At 40.5% G+C, this 19,003-nt stretch overlaps 1 protein-coding gene and 1 long non-coding RNA gene across 3 annotated transcripts in view; both read right to left on the bottom strand.

Annotated features, from left to right (window-relative positions):
• Positions 1 to 12,376: 12,376 nt before the first annotated feature.
• LOC115259820 (uncharacterized) lies at positions 12,377 to 16,109 on the bottom strand. The gene is made up of 3 exons (XR_003894302.2): positions 15,593 to 16,109; positions 15,218 to 15,303; positions 12,377 to 14,595 (listed from the first exon to the last, which is right to left on the bottom strand). It is a non-coding gene; the product is annotated as an uncharacterized LOC115259820 (long non-coding RNA).
• A 1,302-nt stretch (positions 16,110 to 17,411) lies between these two features.
• The window catches only part of LOC109414931 (uncharacterized), a 336,264-nt gene continuing 334,672 nt past the window's right edge, over positions 17,412 to 19,003 (bottom strand). For both annotated transcript variants that reach the window (XM_029860325.2, XM_029860326.2), the window contains one exon: positions 17,412 to 18,873. In XM_029860325.2, coding sequence (XP_029716185.1) covers positions 17,900 to 18,873 — 974 coding nt within the window. In that variant the 3' untranslated portion in view covers positions 17,412 to 17,899. The remainder of the gene's footprint in view (positions 18,874 to 19,003) is intronic.

Raw genomic sequence — 19,003 nt, 5'->3', positions numbered from 1 at the left:
CGGGAATTTCTCTTGGATTTTAACCGGGAAATCCTCTAGAAATTGTTTAGGAAATTCCTCTAGAACTTGTTCCGGGAACTCCTCTACGAATTCCATTGATAATGCCTTTCGAAGTTTCCCCTGGGAGTCTATCTATGAATTCGTCTAGATTTGTTACGGAGTTGTACGGAGAATTGCCCTAGGAGTACCACAAGGAATTCATCTGAGTTCTTCCGAGAATTTCTCTAGGAGATCTTCTGGGTATTTCTCTTGTTATGCAGGATTTTCTCTGGTAGTTCCACTGGGAATTTCCCTCGGAGCTCCTTTACGAGTTCCACTGGAAGTTCCTCTATTAATTCTCTACTGAGGAATTCCGCTAGGAGTTTCCACTGGAAGTTCCCCATGAATTCTCTACAGTAATTCAAAATTTTCCTCCGGGAATATGTCTGAGAATTTCTCCGAGTTCTTCCGAAAATTTCTCTAGGTTTTCCTCCGCGAAGTCTAGAGTATACAAGTTGATTCTGGACTTTCAGATGTTTTTCCTTTGAGAATTCCAAAGTACCTCCAGAAGTAGGGTAGGGTGGTCCACACGTATATGAAAAACAAATTTTTTGAAAAATGCCAAGTCTTACGTCCTGAATCGATTGTTTTGGTCTCCTAGAAGCCACGTTCAAAATTTGAGATAAATCGAATAAGCCGAAGGGGGCGCTCAAAGTGCTTGAAGTTTGCATGGAAAAACACGGCCAAATGTATGCAGAAATCGTAAGTTTTTGATTTTTGCAGCTAGGTGACGCTGTAAGCGTTCAATGATAATATCCTTTGGTAAGGTGATTATATACCGAACAACTTTGTCCAAGAGCGTAAAGTGATACAACGCCTATTGAAAAAAGTAATACCCTAGGTGAAGTGAGGTTGGAAATTATCAGGGGGAACGACACTAGTTTTGCCAAGCCGAAAAACCCCAAAAAAAAGCAGAAAAAGTCGAAAAAGTCCGGTAAAACCCGCAAAACTTTTGCGGGTTTTAGCGACTTTTTTGAGCTTTTTTTCAGCATTTTTTGAGGTTTTTGGGCTTGGTAAAACTAGTGTCGCTCCACCTGAAAATTATGATTGTTATTCCAGTACATGCAAAGGAATAATATGAATAATGAAATCTCAATACTTCGCCTCACTTTGCCTAAGTTATAACCACAGTATAACTTTTTTCACAGGCGTCGGATCACTTTGCAGTCTTCGAAAAAGTTGTTTGGTATATAGTCACCTACAATAATACCAAAGGGTTTTATCATTAAGCGCTTAACACAGCTCCACCTAGAGGCAAACAATCAAAAACTTTTCTGCATATATTTGACCACGTTTTTCCATACAAACTTTAAGCGTTTTGAGCGCCCGCATACCCAACTAACATTTATTGTGAATGTAAACGTCAACAAAGCGTCCTCAATACGGCTTGAAGCTGAGTTACTGTGTTGTATATATGGACGGAAGCTTCTATGCAAGCCCTATACCAATGAATCTGGCGAACTTATTCCACATGTATGTGCTGTGCGAGCAGCTTCTATGCCACGAAGTCATAGCTTTTTTCTCGGCTCCTATGTAACCACTAACTGAATAACATCTTGAGAAGGCGCTTTTTCAGCCTTTTCGCAGATGTTAAATAATAGTTATACGGCATCCCCAAATTAATCGATTAAATATAGCTAGGTTATGGATACCGTGACGCAATACATGTGAAACTGGAATTATCGCTTTTAAAATTGAATAATTAAAGTACTTGCCGCTACTTGGAATCGAACTCCCGATTTCCGTATCCACTGGTCCCGATGATGCCCTCGCTGCCACACTGCTGTATATAAATAGCATAGAAAATAGTCCGTTTTGTTTTACTCCAGACAAGGCTTCATCATTGTGCCACAAAAAACCTTACCCAACTCCATCTTGCTGCAAAGGCTTGTGAAACGTCAAACGCAAAAATGTTTACATTGAACAAGCTGTGTGTTTGCGCCAACAGATTCTTCGTCACAGCTTCTAGCTGAAAGAGTGTTTTTAAACAGCTACGAAGCGCTGCTGTTTCGTGTATTTGGCAACATTACAAAACGTACTGTATAAAAGCAGCTGTTGTATTGGCTGAGACTTTTGCTCGACTTGCACATCTTCCGGCATTGAATTAAAATGCAAAAAAGGAAAGGCAAATAATTTCACAGCACAGAGATGGATAGCTGTAAAAAAAAATGTGTAGTAGCTATATATCCCGCTTAAAGTTTGTTTTGATAATAATGTTTACATCCGACAAGCCGTGTTGGTATACCAACAGTTTCTTTATAACGGCTTCTAGCTGTAATGAAATCGAGTAACGGCCTTTAAAGCGCTGCTGGTTTGGGGATTTATCAGTATAACAAATTGTACTGTATAGTAGCAGCTGTTTTGTTAGTGGGGACTCCCATTCGATTTGCTAAAGTTTTCATATCTTCCGGGAAAACTCCCGGAGTTGGAATAGAGTGGAGCAAAGGCAACCCCAGTGACAAGCGATGGATTTCTGAAAACCGAGTTTGGTAGCTGTATGGAGCCTGTTTTGCAGTCGTGTATTAGCTTATGATTTATATTTTACTAGCTTCCCTTTTATTTCATTTTATTATTTTGACTGCTTTTAATCGATGGTTATACAGCAGAAAGCAAATGTCTGAAGCTATGAAACGTCTTTTGACCTCGGGAGCTCGTGCAGTCCCAGAAGAGGACCCACCTAGACCCCAAGCTGCTGGTCTGACCGTCGGCAGCTTCCGGGGTGGGCGCGAAAGGCCTCTTTTGCTCCCGAGTCCCAGGGCGTTGAAAGGAAGGGAGAGTTTTCGGTGTGGGAAAGTGAAACATTTACTCACGTTTAAAGCTATCCGATGTATTGCACCCAATGAAGCAGACTTGGTGATGGCGCGGGCATGGCAGTTTCGCAGGAGGTACTTTTGTTGGTCGGCCGTCCAGGTCGTGTCTTGGCATCGGTCACACGGTATTCCGGTCCCTCATGCAGGGGGAGGTGTATTATGAGCACTGCAGTGTCACTGGTTATAATGACCGGACGGACTCTGGTGCGTTATCGAGGGTAACGGGCACCGTACCCGCTTGTCGAGGGGGGGGCACGATCGGCGTGTATCGACGTGACGACACTACGACCCCTCGCACCGTACGCACCGAGAAGTTGTTTCTCCGCCACCTGATCGTCGCATATACGAAACATTTGACGAAGGCGGCCCCTCCCCCACGTGTACAGAGGGGGGGGGGGGGGGGGTTGTACTGGTACACACTACCGAAGTTCCGGGGGTTTTTAATCTTCGAGCCGCGCGCGCACGTCCTTGCGGTGAAGAGCGCTAGAACCAACTGCCAGTCTCGGTCGCACCGATTTCTGCAGAGACCGATCACATTCGCCCTGATTCCCGAATATTTTTCCGATCGTGCCCTATCGGTGCTCGCTTCAGCCTTTTCGCCGCCGTAGTTCCGCTATTCGCGACTACGAAGGTAAAAGAGATTCCAACTCTTTGTCGCTCTAATGAAAAACCTCGTAAGGAACTGTCAGAATGTGCGTGAAAAAAAAGCAAAAAATATTTCCCTCTCGTTTTTTCTCACGTAAACCTTCACGCACATTCGACAACTTCGTAGTCGCGAATTGGCCCACGCATCATCATTGGTGCTAAATACCGTCCAAAACGTTCAAAATGAACGTTACCGTGTTAAATGTGCGATCCTTCTTTCCGAAACCATATCCAGTTCAAATGTTACTGTTTAGGACGGTTACAGCTTGTAGCGCTGACAATGTTAGTTGGGTGTCCTATTGATAGGATGCTGGGCGTTCGGGGCAAGTATTATGGATTCATGAAAAAAATGGCGTACACGAGATTCCAGAAAATGATACTGATTTTGGAAAGCAAATGTTTTGGAAATCTCTAGTAGAGAGGAAATTTCTCGAGCAGCTCTTTAAAGGATTCCTCCAGCAGTTTCGCTGGGGATTCCTCTAGCATTTTCTCCGGAAAATTCTCTAAAAGAACGCCAGAAGATCATACGGGTATTCCGAGAGTGTTCATCGAAAATTCTTCTAGCCTTTTCCCCCCGGGAGCTCAAATGGATTTTTTATTAGTTCCTCCAGGAATTCCTTTTGGGATTCCTCCGGGAATTCATTTAAAAATTCTTCTAAAAAGCCCTCTAGAAGTTCATGAATTCTTGTACATGAATTCTCCAGAGAATTCCCGTATAAAATCCTCTGAGAAATCCTCAACGAGATCGTCCGGTAATTCTGCAAATTACGGGAGATTCATCCCAGGTTTCCTCTAGCAATTCATCCAAGAATCCCTCTAGGAGTTTCTCCATAAATTCCTCTAGCAATGCCTCCAGGAATTTCTCTAAAGGAGCATCCAAAAATGACGTAGCATTTGAGGGTGAGGTGTATTCTGGGATTGTGTGACGAGCCATGTATTAGGTATGGGAAAATATGTTACGAGGGGGAAGGGGCATTAAAAAATGACGTAATTTTTAAACGCTTCCTAGGAGTTCCTCCGAGAATTCTTCTAGAAGCTCCACTGGAGTTGCTTCGTAAATTCCGGGAAGCTCTTTCAGGAATTTCTCTAGGAGTTCCTCAGGGACTTCCTTTAAGAAATTCTCCGGAAATTCCTCTAAGAGTTCCTCCGGGAATTGCTCTAGGAGTTCCATCAGGAATTCCTTTAGTAGTTCTTCCAGGAATTTCTCTAGGAGTTTCTCTGGAAATTCCGCTAGGAGTTCCTCCGGAAATTCCTCAAGGAGTTCCACTGGGAGTTCATCTGGGAATTTCTTTGGGAGTTCTACTAAACAGTTCTATTTCCTTAGGAATTCCGTTAGGAATTCGTCTGAGTTTAACCGGGAATTCCTCTAGGAGATCGTCTGACAATTTATCTTGAAGTTCTACTAGAAATTTCTCTAGATGTTCCACTAGGAGTTTTTCTTTGAGGCCCTTCGAAAATTCTTTTATGAGTTCCTCCGAAAATTCCTCTGAAAATTCAACTGGGAACTACTCAAGGAGTTCTTCCGTAAATTCTTCTAGAAGTTCCACTGATAATTCTTCTAGGAGTTTCCTGTGATAGTTTCTCTGTGAATTATTCTAGACATTTCTCTTGTAGTTCCATTGTTCAATTCTACAGGAGTTCTATTGGTTATTCCCTTTGAACTCTGCTGGGAATTTCCCTAGGGGCTCCTCTGCGAATTCCTCTTGCAGTTTTTCCGGGAAGTCCTCTAGAAGTTCATCCGAGCATTCTTCAAGGAGCTTCCCCAAGAATTCCTCTAGGAGGTTCCTCTGGAAGTTCCTCTGCTAATTCAGCTAGGAGTTCCTCCGCGAATTGTTCTGGGAGCTGTTCCGAGAATTATCCTAGAAGTTGCCCCTGGAATTCAGCTAGGAACTGTTCCGGGAATTCCTCAAGGAGTTCCTCCATGAATTCCTCTAGGAATTCCTCTGTGAGTTTCTTTAAGATTGCCTCAGGATTCCCATGTAGGAGTTTCTTCGGGAAGTCAACTAAAAGTTTCTCCGGGAATACCTCTAGGACTTTCACTGTGAGTTTTTCTATAAATTCTTCTGGGAATTCCTCTGAAAGTTTAACCGGGCAATGCTCTAGAAAATGCTTTGGAAATTCCCCAAGGAGTTCCATTAACCATTAACAATGCCTTTCAAAGTTTCCTCTTGAAGTTCATCTATGAAATCTTCTGGAATTTTTCTTGAAGTTATACAGGAATCTCTTTAGTAGTTCCACTGGGAATTTCTATAGGAGTTCCTTTATGAGTTCCACTGGAAATTTCTCTATGAATTGTCTACTGGAAATGCCTCTAAGAAATCCAGTGAAAACTCCGCTAGGAGCTTCCACTGGGAGTTCCTCTATGGATCCCTCCTTGAATTTCTCTAGAAGATCTACTAGGAATTCATCTGAGCTCTTCCGAGAATTTCTCTAGTGTTTCCTCCGTGAAGTCCTCTACAAGTTCATCTTCTGAGAATTCTTCTAAAAAAATTCTTCTAGAAGGAGGAGTTTCGCCGAAAATGAATCTTCCGGGAATTTCTCTAGAGTTTAATTGGGAATTTTCTAGTAATTCCGCTGGCAATTTCTCTACTGTAAAAGTGTGACACTCCATGCATTCAGTATACGATAACGCGTTACAGAGTGAAGAAAAGCCCCATGGCAGATAGCCTTCTTGCACCACTTCCGTTTTACAAAATCGATGAAAATGTATTAGTTTTGTGAATAATTCTGCTGAAGTAACAAGCAAATATTATTTCTGAAGAAGGTTCAGAATATGCAACCCAATTAGCGTATTGGCTATACGCGCATACATACATTCAGTGCTACCTTCAAAACGAACCTGCCGCGAAGACCCAAAAGCAGAAAAAAAGAAATCTCCCACTTTCATAATTTTAATCTTCATTAAATTATTACTTAATTTGGGCCGTTGACATTCCCGGTTGGATTTTCTTTCGCTGATTTTCGCGACCGACACTGTTCGACCATGCTTGTAGGAAAATTAGGGCCGAAAGATGGAGACTCTTTGGGACTAAGCGCAGCCTGCCAGCCAGCCAAGGGAGTGCAGGAGTAAAATGCGCCTTATAAGTTAGTTTGAGGGCTCGCATAGTCGATTCGGTAAACATGCAGCTATTCAGCAAAACTTCTCGTGACAGAAATTTCCTTTTATTCCTTGGAAATTAGTTTGAATAAACAGAATCGTTTTTTTTTCTACAAAACTTTTTCGGTTCCTTGTAGCGTTCAAAAACTGTGCAACATTAGAGTGTAATTGGTAGAATCCCTATGCTCAGCATTGTGCTTCAAATTTGTATGGGGTTTAGCATCGGAAAACTTCCTTTGCTGATGTAAAAGGATAACCTAGAATATAATGAAAAAGTAAACGTGTAAAAAGTTATACAATTGGTCATACGCGTCAACTTGTGTTGTAGTTTGTATTATTGATGTACGCCAATGGATGTTATCCTTAATATGCATTTTGTGTAGTGATTTTCCAGCAAGCACGAGATAATGACAAGGACAACACACTCCTTCCTCCCACACCCACGTTCCCTCCCCTGACAAGCTGATAATTTTACAGGAAAACAGGACCACCACGAGTTCCGCTTCCGCAGGAGCAGAGCCGCAACAGCCAAAGAGAAAGAGAAACGCGCGGGCACTCGCCAAGCGGAAGCATAAAATTAATTAAGAAAAGGCGGGCTTGGCTTGGCGCTCGGCCTGATTTGAATTTGAATTTTTAAATTATTATTTGTTTCGTGAGCGCCCAGTGAGGAGGGTGGGTCAGCGTGCGCACCCAGCCAAATGGGACTGCTGGATGGCTGCAGTATAGGCGCGGAGACAGCTGCCAGCGGGGGATGAGAAATGGGTCGGCTCTGGTCGTTGTTTCACACAGATTAGATTTGCTTTTCCGAGCGGAAAAACTGCCAGACCGTTATTGAACGGATCGTATTTAGACCGTGAATAGACTGTTCCTGTAGAATCATAATCCTTATTTTTAAGTATTTTTAAAGACAATTTTTCAATGATCCTTGTTTTATAGGGCTCTCAGACACTTCCAATTTTTTACCATTTTAAGAAATAAAATGACTTTTGTTTTATTTTCCACCGTAAGAAAATGATTATTGTCTATAGTACGAACATCTGTCGGGAAAGGTCTATTAGAGAAGAATCCATTTTCCAGCTTAGGCTTCCAACCATCGCAATGCTACATAGCAGCGAAAAGAAAGCGATCCAAAACTGAGCCTAATTCATGCGGCTAATTGAGGTCGTGAAAGTTTGTCATCCTGTAGAAGAAAAAAAATCAAAGAATCGAATTATTTAGCTGATAATTATCAAGAACGCGTGAAGTATCAGAGTTGTCTCATATTTCCATAATTTAATGAATTAATAATAATTCGACACTGATTTTTCATTTGGGCCAAACTGACATTTTCGAGTTTTCTTCATCGATCCTCTCTTTGTGTTATCACAGAATGTGTCTTGAGTTTTCCAAAGATTTTTTGATTGAAATGCGAAGAAGACGACTACATGTTGCTATAGAAACAAAAAGAATAATGATTTTGTTTGTTTTGATCAAGTTATTAGCGAAAGAGAGAGTTGACGAAGAGAAATCGATCAAGTCAGTTAGGCCCTTATGAAAAATCATTGTCGAATTCTTTGCGAATAAAAACTTGTGAGTGTTTTTGTTTTTGATTTGCTTCGTACTCCCGAATCAGGCGACTGCAGATGCACTCACACAGGACCCAAGAGTAAGCCGTATGTATATTTTGTCAGGATATTTGAGAACCACTAAACATTATTCCGTATTAATCATACAAAACAAGACTCTCGTTTCTATCAATGCACTCAAAAAGGCAGTAACTGGGTTGTTTAGTGAATAAAATATTGCTATTTTCTATAGTCTAATCGAAAAAGCTCATTTTTCTGAGTATAACGTGATTTTATTGGATTTCAATACCATTGTTCGATGGTTAAGTCAACAAAACAGTTTTAATTTCCGTGGATAGAATGACCACAGACTCGAATCACGGCTCAGTTATGGTTTTACACCGGGAGAGCCAATAGTTTTAAGTTTGTGTGTATGTTATTGTTGTAATTGTAATTGTTGCTGAATAAAAAAAAAAAAAAAAAAAAATGACCACAGACAAACAGACGTAACACATTGAACGCTTTTCATGGAATTTCATCGCCCAGGTCACAATACCATCACCTGGTGGAAAAGTTGTACGAATCACTGTGTTGTGCAATATCGTCAACAGAAGGCGCTAGTTTGAAACGTCAAACACGAAGAAAAACGATGAGCGCCTCAGGTTGTGAAAGCCACAACTATGAAAATTTAAAATGATCGTTAAAAGCCTGGTCGATGAAAATTTCGCAAGTGTTACGTCTGTTTGTCTGTGGAATGACAGTTCAATCGATAAAATTACAGTTCGACCCGAACAAAAAAATCCCCATACAAACTTTAAATGCATTTTAAAAATAGTTCCCGGACACCAAAAATTATGAAATTTTGGATTTCGACTAATTTTTGGGTGGAGAATCCGACTATAATAACCCGGACACCCCTAAAAACCCAATTGGGTATTGGTTCCCTTATTAAACATGTGGTTCCCATTTTCACCCTACTCTTAGCAAAGGATTGGAGAACTGTTTGTTCGTTTAGTCGTTTGATTGCGTTTGATGACTGCGAAGCCGAAAAACTTCCCTGGTTATACAGAGTTTTCAGTCAATAGCGCTCTACGAAAAGAAGTCCTTCTCCAAAATATGGAACATGTGACATGGCGACCGTGACAGTACTCGATCTTGCTATTTCTGGATCTCACTCGCGAGTTACTACTCGATGAGAACATTTCCTTCTCTTCTGGGTGACGACAATGAGCAAACGTCTAACTATGACATTTTTGAACTATCCGTTAGAAAGATGTACGATATAGAGTGAGTAGAAGAATGTCGTCTGTTTTTCTATGTCGAGATCATCATCGTTCTTTTTATTAATCTTTTATCAGGCCTAAGGTTAGTTTGCCTCGGGAACCACACCTTTACTTCTCTGCCGAAGAAAGAACTAACATTGAGTACTGTCCGCGTTTAAGGTTAACATATTTGCATGAACTGGGGTGCTGTACACTTCTATTTGCTTATTTACACAAAAAAAGTTATTGTGTAAGCTACCGAAGCCATGGTTAAAATAATAATCGTACTAATGATTTACAACCGACAACAAAATCTGTGACGGTCACTGTAATATGAGAACTTGCATCTTACAACACAGTATAATTAAAAATACAATGTTCAGCTGTTGATTTTTTTTTTTTGTTTTGTTTTGGTAATGTTGCGCATTGCTAGTTAAATAATGCAACCTATGCAATCGATAGTTTCGACAACAAAATTTATACCAGTGTACCTTGCTATAGCTTACTGCGTGGCATATTTTCAGACGTTATTCTTTTAAAATGCATCCGTAAGGGTTATGTTTAGGCTTACACACATTTATTAACCTTCGTAGGATGTTAGGATAGATGCCCCACGCTGACGTAATGCACGTTAAGCGTGCTTCTTTTTTTGGTCGTATAGACCCCAACATCTTACTAAGGTTGAGCCCATAAATTTCATTACGCTGATTCACCGTTTTTTTTCTCGGTTTGCACGGGTATTCAGCAAGACCATGCTGAAGGTGGCAAATTCGATTCCCGGTAGGATCAGGAACTTTTCGTTAAGGAAATACTCTTTGACGTCCTTGGGCATAGTGCCTGCCACCACACGCTGGCTCCCTATCACTCGTTTCATTTTTTTTTTTCATTCGACACACGTAATAAATTACAACTCTTAAATATTAAAGAATAATTGCCATCAAACCGGTCCACTTGTTTAACCTACCAGGACGCGCTCCATCAAGCAACCGAAAGTGCACCGCGTTCGCGCTGTATACAACGAGCGATGTTTTTTGGTAGTGTTGTACTTTTTACAACAGCGCGCGTCCTGAAGGGTTAAGGTTGAAGGATTTTTCCATCCGCAATACAGTGAATACATTTTCACTGCAGAAATTTCAGTTTTGAACAAGAAAACTGCTTTCGAATTTTCGATGATGACGATTATGTCAATGAAGAATCCTTCAACCTTAACGTAATCTGCCGTAATTCTGCAGAGTGACGTAAGCGACATGGATAGTTTTGGCACATTTTTTGGTTATAATGCATAAAACTCTTGGTTATCCTCTAAGTTTCTTTCCTCCATAGATGATAGATTACGACTAGATCTTGCATTCTAGTACAGCAAGCATACCACAGTGTTATTTTTACATCAGATATTTTAAATAATATACCAACAAATATCGAAATTTTGAATGGCGCTTACGTCACTTTGCAGAATTACGGCAGTAATATTCTACCTCTCCTATGCAAACTTCATTTTAGGCAAAGCAAGTTCTGTTTCCTTCACTGAAAGCAGCCTTGCAGTTGAGATAACTATTCCGCAGGGTCATTCTAAAAACACAACGCAACTAAATTCGTACAGTAAGTTTCCTTTCTTACAAATGAACGTGATTTATTGTCCGTAATTTTACCAACCGGTCTCGAATCAAGAGCCTTGAGTGCTGTGCATTAAATACGTAGACTTATTTTTACTCATCTCACACCCCATCTCCTTCTTCGTGGATTTTTTTCCATACAAAATTTTTGAAATTTGGTTTGAGACGCCAGATTTGATTGCGGTCTTCGACAAAGTTGTAGTTGTTGTAGTTGTAACATTGCTTAGAGTGTCAGGGTTCAACTAACCCGCTGGCAACCGCTGGTTAAGTGATGAGATGAATTTATCTAAAGCTATCTCAATGTACAGAAATGCATCTCGAGCTGAACTGTATGAAATTATGACTGTTGAAAAGTATGACGATAAGTTCAACTATGATGTGTGACAGCATTTTGACTTCGAGAAATATCACAGATTAACACGTGGTATGTGATTCACCAAATTCTTTCTCAATTTTGATTTGATTCTCATCCATCTGATAACTCTCCGATTCAATTTCTCTCTTTTTTTTCTCTAGTAAGTTGCTGCAGGTCAGTTATTTATGCAGATTTGTGCATTCTTCTTGTGGACAAAGTTTGTGAAATGTGGAATTAATTAAAATGACGTCGGCAATCGTGCTCGAGCACAGAAATAGTGTGATTGCTGAAATGCATAAAAATCCACATTTGGAAAGCAACCAACTATACCTTCAGCATGCCAAAGTCCGTTATCATATTGAGACAAGGTAGTAGTCGTTTATCCTGGTATTGAAAATAGCTTGTTTTAACTACTGGATCCTCCCTGAAACCCCCTGGGTCTCCCTGAGAAGCCTCTGAGACACTCTGAAGCGCCCCTGAGACCTCCACATACCCACTGAAACGCTTTTGAAACCTCCGATACCCCCTCCCCCTTAATCTCCCTTGGAGCCCCTAAAATCCCTGGGATGTCCCTTAGACCACCTGAAGCCCAAAAACCCCAGAAGAAAAGAGAGAAGAGCCCAGAAACCCCATGAATTCTCGCAAGACTCCCTGAAACACCCTCCTGAAATTTTCTCTGACCCACTGGAACGCCTCTGAAATCCCTGAGACCCCCGAATTGATCCTGAGATCCATTGGAACACCCTTGAGACTCACTGAAGCATCCCAGAGACTCGGGCGCGCTTGGTATACATTGCGCCAGCGTGCTGTCTAAAGTCGTGCACGCTGGCTTAGTGCATAGCAGGCGCGTACGACATTGGAGGGCAGCTACGCGCATACCTAAAATGCCTTTCAGACCCCTGAAACACCCCTGGAACCCCTTGAAACTCTCCTGAGACCCCTGGAATGCCCTTGAGACCTCTTGAAGTGTCTAACTACGAGGCCTCCTGGAACCCCCTGAAACTTCCCTTTAATTGTCTAGAATTTCCCTAAGAGCCCTTGAAGCGTTCCTGAAGTGACCCTGAGATTCCCTAGATTCCAGTGAAACCCTTAGTGAAATGTTTTTTTTATTCTCTTATCTTTAAGTATGGGTTCTTAAGAATGCTCTGTCAGTTTTCATAGAGATCCAAGCAGTAGAAGCAAAGATATAGCATTTTGCGCCTCGCTCCCTTATGAGTGTGATTATAACCAGCGCGATTAAACGCCATTATCTCGGAATCAGATCTCAACCGTTTTTTTCTGAGTGTTCGCTGTTTATGTGTCGTGTCCTTGAAGGATCAATATTTTTCTCTAGAAGAAATCATATCAATGTGATTTATTTTATTCTTTTTTTTTTTGCTGAAACGGCGACTTTTTTGAGAAAAATCGTTCCCGTTTGAGAAATAAAACCTTTTTTGTTATTCCGATCGTTCGAGGACATCACAAGGTCCTCTAGTAATGTTTTTGTTTTGGGTTTGCGCTATCAGTTAAGCCGTTGGACTGTAATCATAGTGACGGCGTGCTTCTCTAAATAAAACACAAAAACACTTTTTATAGAAATTGTTATAACACTTCAACATGTATAACCCCTTAAATGCTCCTAAGATCTCTTGGTACTCCACTGAAACCCCTTGGGATTCCCTTTGCTACCTCCCTTCACTCTACCCCAGGGTTTCTCAAACCATGGGTCGATATCGTTATAAATATCTAATTTAACTTAGGCCGTTACAAATACTTATTTCACTTTAAGTGTAGAATTAGCATCTAAGTTAAAATACACATAAATAAAAACAAAAAAAAAATATTTCACTTTTTGTCGCACCACTCTTTGGCTGGTCGACGGGGGGGGATAAAAATAATAAAGCGTTTATACTTAAAAAATATTAAAAACTCATCGGCTCAGCTAGAGCTCTTCCACAGTTCTTAACTGAGAGTTTACGCTGCCAATGACCACGTTGCATGTGTATATCATGTGGCGGACACGAGGTACATCATAATCAAGGAAATTTCCTTTATAAAAAGTTCCTGGACCGACCGGGAACTTAAAACGTCACCCCCAGCATGAATTTTTCCTTCTATTGAACATAGGTATTTCTTTCTAGTATCATTGCCAAAATAGGTTTCGACGCTCAAATTGCTGATGTTCAATATTTTTTCCTCCTTTTAAACATAGGCTATTCTTTCTAGTTTCATTGTTAAAATAGTTTTTGGCAAATCTGTTTCCAGTTTTATAATTGCTGAATTGCAATTCATCCTGATGCCCATTCGGCCTAATGGCCTTCGGCCTAATGACCCTGCATCACAATGTTTGACTTCATTTCCAATTTATTCAGAAGTTCATAAAAAATGTTCTTAAGTGACGTATTTTATGGAAATACGTGCTGGTAATTCGCCAAATTGAATTACCAACAAAAATGGATCGCTAGCTGGAAAAGTTTGAGAATCCCTGCACATCCTTATAAGCAACTCCTGGGCGCGTGTTGCCAGCTAGCGTTATTATTGTATTTTCTTGTATATTGTATTTTGATTTTGTATAACTCTCCTACATTTTATGCAGGTCATTAAGGACAAACGTCTTGACATTCCGCTTCAACAGCGCATCAAAACTTCAAACGTACAAATCTCAAGAAGCAAGTTTTATATAACAAAGCATTTTATTATTCTGTTCTTTCTCACTTGTAATAACTTTAAAATAAGAAGCTCAGGTGCGTTGGTTTTGTTTACGAAGATATTTGTGCCCTCGAAATCGTGAGTAGGAGCCAAAGTCGGCCATTATGGCGACCATTTTGGGATTCTAACAAGTACAGTGTATCAAACAATTGTCCGTACAGCAATTTTTTGGTCAAATTAATTTTTTATTAAATTGATCATAATTTTTTTATACTTCAATCAAATACGCTGAAATTTTGATCAATCATGCATCATATATCAAAGCTCCATTGGTAAAATTTTGAGCGAGATTGAATAAGTTTTCTGAAATTTATAGAACTTTTTGTAAAATTTATAAAATTTTTGAACACATTTGTTCCCGAAGGGAAACCAAAATTTTTAGAGCGGCTCAGATTTTGTAGCAACGCTTAAAACTGCAATTTATTTAATCATTCAATTAACATTCTTAATCTATTCTAGTACAAATACTCACAAGAAGTGGTTTCCAATTCTATCTTGGGATGATAATGGGTGCAGTTACCCTAACTTGATTGAGTGTGAATCTGTAGTACGGTACTAGGATAGGATGCGTCACGAAGTCAGCCGATTTGAGACCATTTTGCTGTCAAACGGAGACCAGTCGCTGATTGGTAGAAATTGATACCCGTTTGCTGCGATCAGATCGCTTTGTTATTGATTTGGCCGTGTTGCTAGTTTGTCGGTTTAGCATGTGATAACAATATTCAAAATTATTATATTTTTCTATTCAAGTTTTATTGGCTTAAAAATGTCAGCAATCAAATGTGAAACATCCTAAAGTGACTCTTATGTCTGAAAATTGACAAATACCATTGATTTGGTGCAAAATCAATTGAATTTTTGATATATTTCTCTATGAATGAGAGAACCTTTCTTTAGAAATCAATTTTACTTGCAAGTTATGCTATTCCTGATGCGATATATATTTTACGGTGCGAATCGTTTCAATCGTTAAAATTAAATCGTTTGAAAGATTTGGAATAAAGAAAAGTGGCAGCACTGGATTTCCATCGTTGACGAAATCGAACGTAAAAATAACAAGGCAGGCGAATTTCTGTTGTCACATCCTATCCTAGGTACGGTAGATAGTAAATGATAAATAAACACTCAAACCGTTTCTGCTACTATCTACGTGTAATTACTTACAGCGAATGTCGCCGGAATGTGGACACCTTTCCTATTCCTATTACCGGTGATTCCCAGGTATCTGTCACGGATCGGATTGGCAACAGCTACGAAATAATCTTGGTAAAGCGCTGTTTGCAGTTCAGAAGGAATGTTTCGGCCTATCTTGATGCATGGGAAATTGCTTGCCTGAATCGCCCAAGAAACCGTTTTTCTTCGATCGCAGTACGCAGTTGCGAAGAAATGACAGTTCAAATGGCAGTGACCGTGGAAAGTTTCTGCCAGGAATCGGTCAAGAAGTTTCTTGGGCGATTCCTTTCAAACACCAAACTAGGCTTAAGTATTCACACAAACATTTCACGGTCAACACTAATTAATTTCTTTTCAGGTTCTTACCGTATTGCAGATAATTACAACCGATTTTTGGAAGTGTTCTCGCCCCGAATTCACTACAATTTCAATAAAATAACGCGCCTTTGCACAACTCAACTAATTTGCCTCATCTTTTACTGCAATGGCGAAATATCTGCCTACCGCGCCTACCGTCATAATCATCGTCATTCCCATCATCATCATATGGTTTTTATTTACCTTCTCGCTCATAGTGGTTTCTGCTTTTAGTGGTGTTGCGTGTACGTACACGCTGCATTACACGAACACCACCTGAGTTACTGGTTGAAAATAGTAAACAAAGATCAGCTGTTCGCAGCAAAATCAAATGGGCATATTTTCAACCAGTAGATTTGCATTAGTGTTCGTGACACCGCGCTGCGAAACCACTATTGCCTATCACACTACTACTACCACCACACGCAAGCTGTCATGCTGCGGTGGTTATGCTGCGGTTAGGCGGGTCCAATTTTAGACTGGCCCAGAAAACCACGGAAACTTATTTAAATGCGGCTCGTCAACAACATTTCAGGCCAAACATTTCAATAGGTCCTATCTGCATTTGAGAGGCTCTCTTTGTTCACTTTCTCTTTCAATTATTGCAATGTAATGGTACACTTTTCAAATCTTTTTGCATTACAAATCAAAAAACCAATGGTTTTGACCATCGTTCAATGCAAGGTGATAATCATAATACAAATAAACAGCTGAGATAATAACGAAAGAGAGGGAAACCAAAGAGAGCCTCTCTTCTGCAGATAGGACCTTTAGACATGTTTGGCCTGATTTTTAAAACATTATATCTTAATATGTACTCTATGAAACTTTTTCATTTTTTTCTGTGATACAGCTCATACCTAAGGCTTTCATATGCGGCTTCGTTTCAGGTTTTATATTTACTACAAAAAATATGAAAAATCTGTATATGTTCAGAGTGTCATTAGGAAATTTATTATAATTTGATCAATAAAAGTGCCAAGTGTTTTCAACGTTCTTAAATTCTCTTAATGAAATATTTTTATACAGGACCTACTAAACTACAAATGAAGAGTAGGTCCTATGTATTTTTTGTTCTGTTAATGCACTTTTATTGGTGGAAAACGTTTGGCAGATTATATGTGCAAAATATGGTAAATTTTTAAACATCGTCAACTACATAAGCACATTTTTCATATTTTTTGTAGTGAATATAAAACCTCAAAAGTACCTGCATATGAAAGCTTTAGGTATCAGCTGTAACACAAAACAAAAATGAAAAAGTTTCATCGAGTACATACTGAGATATAATGTTTTAAAAATGTGTTTAAAAATCTTATAAGTTTTTCTGAAAGTTCTACAACTTTCACAAAACTTATTCGATCTCGCTCAAAATTTCACCAATGGAGTTTTAATATTCATGATTGCTCAAAAATTCAGCGTTTTTGATTAACGTATAAAAAAGTTATGAACATTTGAATGAAAAATTATTTTGGCCAAAAAATTGCTGTACGGACAATTGTTTGATACACTGTATGTCCTTAAAAAAAGGTGCAATAATTAGGTATAAGTGCATAAAATAACTGTTGTATCAGAACAGGTATCGAAACCCTGCTTTCAAAAATGCTGAAAAGTCAAATGGGATTGATATGCGAGTGGGGGCAAAATGAAGATATTTACAGTACGAATTTTTAGATTAAAATAGATATTTTTAGATGAAAATAGTACAATCAAATACTTACACTCGCTTTCGATTAGATATTGAAGTCATCAGCAAATCGAAGAGATGGACATCCAGGACCCTTGTCATCCGCATGAATTCAATCAAGACAAAATAAATAGCAACTCGTTCGATTATTTCAACACTTTCGTTCCATTTCGTTTTTATTAGCTAACTTATCATCTAGCAACATTATAGCCTATATAGTTCAAAATTTTTGATCTCCATTTTTTATCAGTTGCATTTTCTGTCAGTTTTCTTATAAAAAACATAATTAGTACACTTTATAATATGCTATTTCATAAAGATTCATCGTAATCGTTTCATTCAATCGATACTTTTTACACTAGAGTTCATTCATATTTTACTCCTCTCTTTCTTTTAGTTTCACAATTTCTTACACTCGATCACGCTTCCCCACCGCATTGTACGTTCAAATAGAGTAGAAAAAATAACTATTAACTATGTTTCACCGAATAAACTATTTTTTGTTTGAATATATATAAGAATCTTTAAAAGCTACTCACACTACCGATTGTGAACTCCCTATAAGGAAAATCGGTAATTTCGTCGTCGTTTATTGCGCGTCCACCTGCGGCCAGGGGCCAAGGCGGCAGCTAGACCTCTGTTCCGTCCTCTCCTTCGTCGGCAAACAGCGGGCTGGTGCTACTGGTACTGGCTAGGCCACTGGATCCGGGTGATGTCGCCGCCGCCACCACCAGGCTGGGCTTCTTCTTAGGCTTCGGTGGTGGCCGAGGTGGTACTTTGCTCCTGCTACTGCTGCTTCCGCCGGTGGTGGTCCTTCCGTAGATCGATTCCAGGCCGGCTATTGCAGGCGTCGCTGATTGTCCTCCCACCTCGGGAATCGATTCGTAGTTGCTGCCGCCGGTGGAATTGTTGTGCGTCGGCGGCAGGGCCGTTTGTCCGCCGGGAGTCGCTGGAAGTGGTCGATTCTTCATACTGTAGGTACTGCTGGAGCCCGCGCCCGCCTTGCCGCCCGATTTGTTCAGCTTGAGCGTCGAATTGCCGGACGCGGTCGTCCGGAGGCCGAGATTGTCGTATACCGGTTCCGTCGCAGCCGGGAGGTCTCCGCTGTTGGACGTTGGGCTTGTGGGTGGCAGCAGTTCCGCCGTCGTTGCAGTCGAGTTGATCGATGGGGTCCAACTGGGGGTGCGAGGTTTCCGAGGGATCGTGACGTAACCTTGTTTCATAACGACCTGCGGGTAGATTAGAGGCGCCGGCGTGAAGGGCGAATTCGATCGCTGCGTTGCGATCGCTAACGTTCGACCCGTTTTCGGATGCTGCAGCGTTCGGAACCCGGCCGGGACTTGGCCACTTGCGCCCAGGATACTAGGGCTATGCTGATAGATCGGACTGGAGAGAGGCGACTTGGTGGCGTAGATTCGTCCGTCGTGGATGTTTGACATCGAGCTCTGAATCGACGGAGACTGCGGGAACCGGGTGTTCGGGAAAGCAAGCAGGTCCGGTGGAAGGTTGGTGGTACCATAACCACCCTCGTCGACGTAGGCCGCACGGGTTCGTGGCGCCGTATCCGACAGGGCAACCGAGGCCGTTTCGTCCTCCTGAGTGGCTGAAGGGAGATGAAAGAGGAAAATAAGTTGTTGGTTAACCAGGAAATTTTGATAAACTAGCAAAAAAAAGTCATCTTGTTTTACAGTAACTTACCCTTGTAAAAGCATGTAACAAAAGTAATAACTTGC

The sequence above is a fragment of the Aedes albopictus genome, chromosome 1, assembly GCF_035046485.1.
Source record: "Aedes albopictus strain Foshan chromosome 1, AalbF5, whole genome shotgun sequence".
Lineage (NCBI taxonomy): Eukaryota > Metazoa > Arthropoda > Insecta > Diptera > Culicidae > Aedes > Aedes albopictus.
Note: the sequence above shows the minus strand (reverse complement) of the source record. Positions and strands in the feature narration are given on the sequence as shown.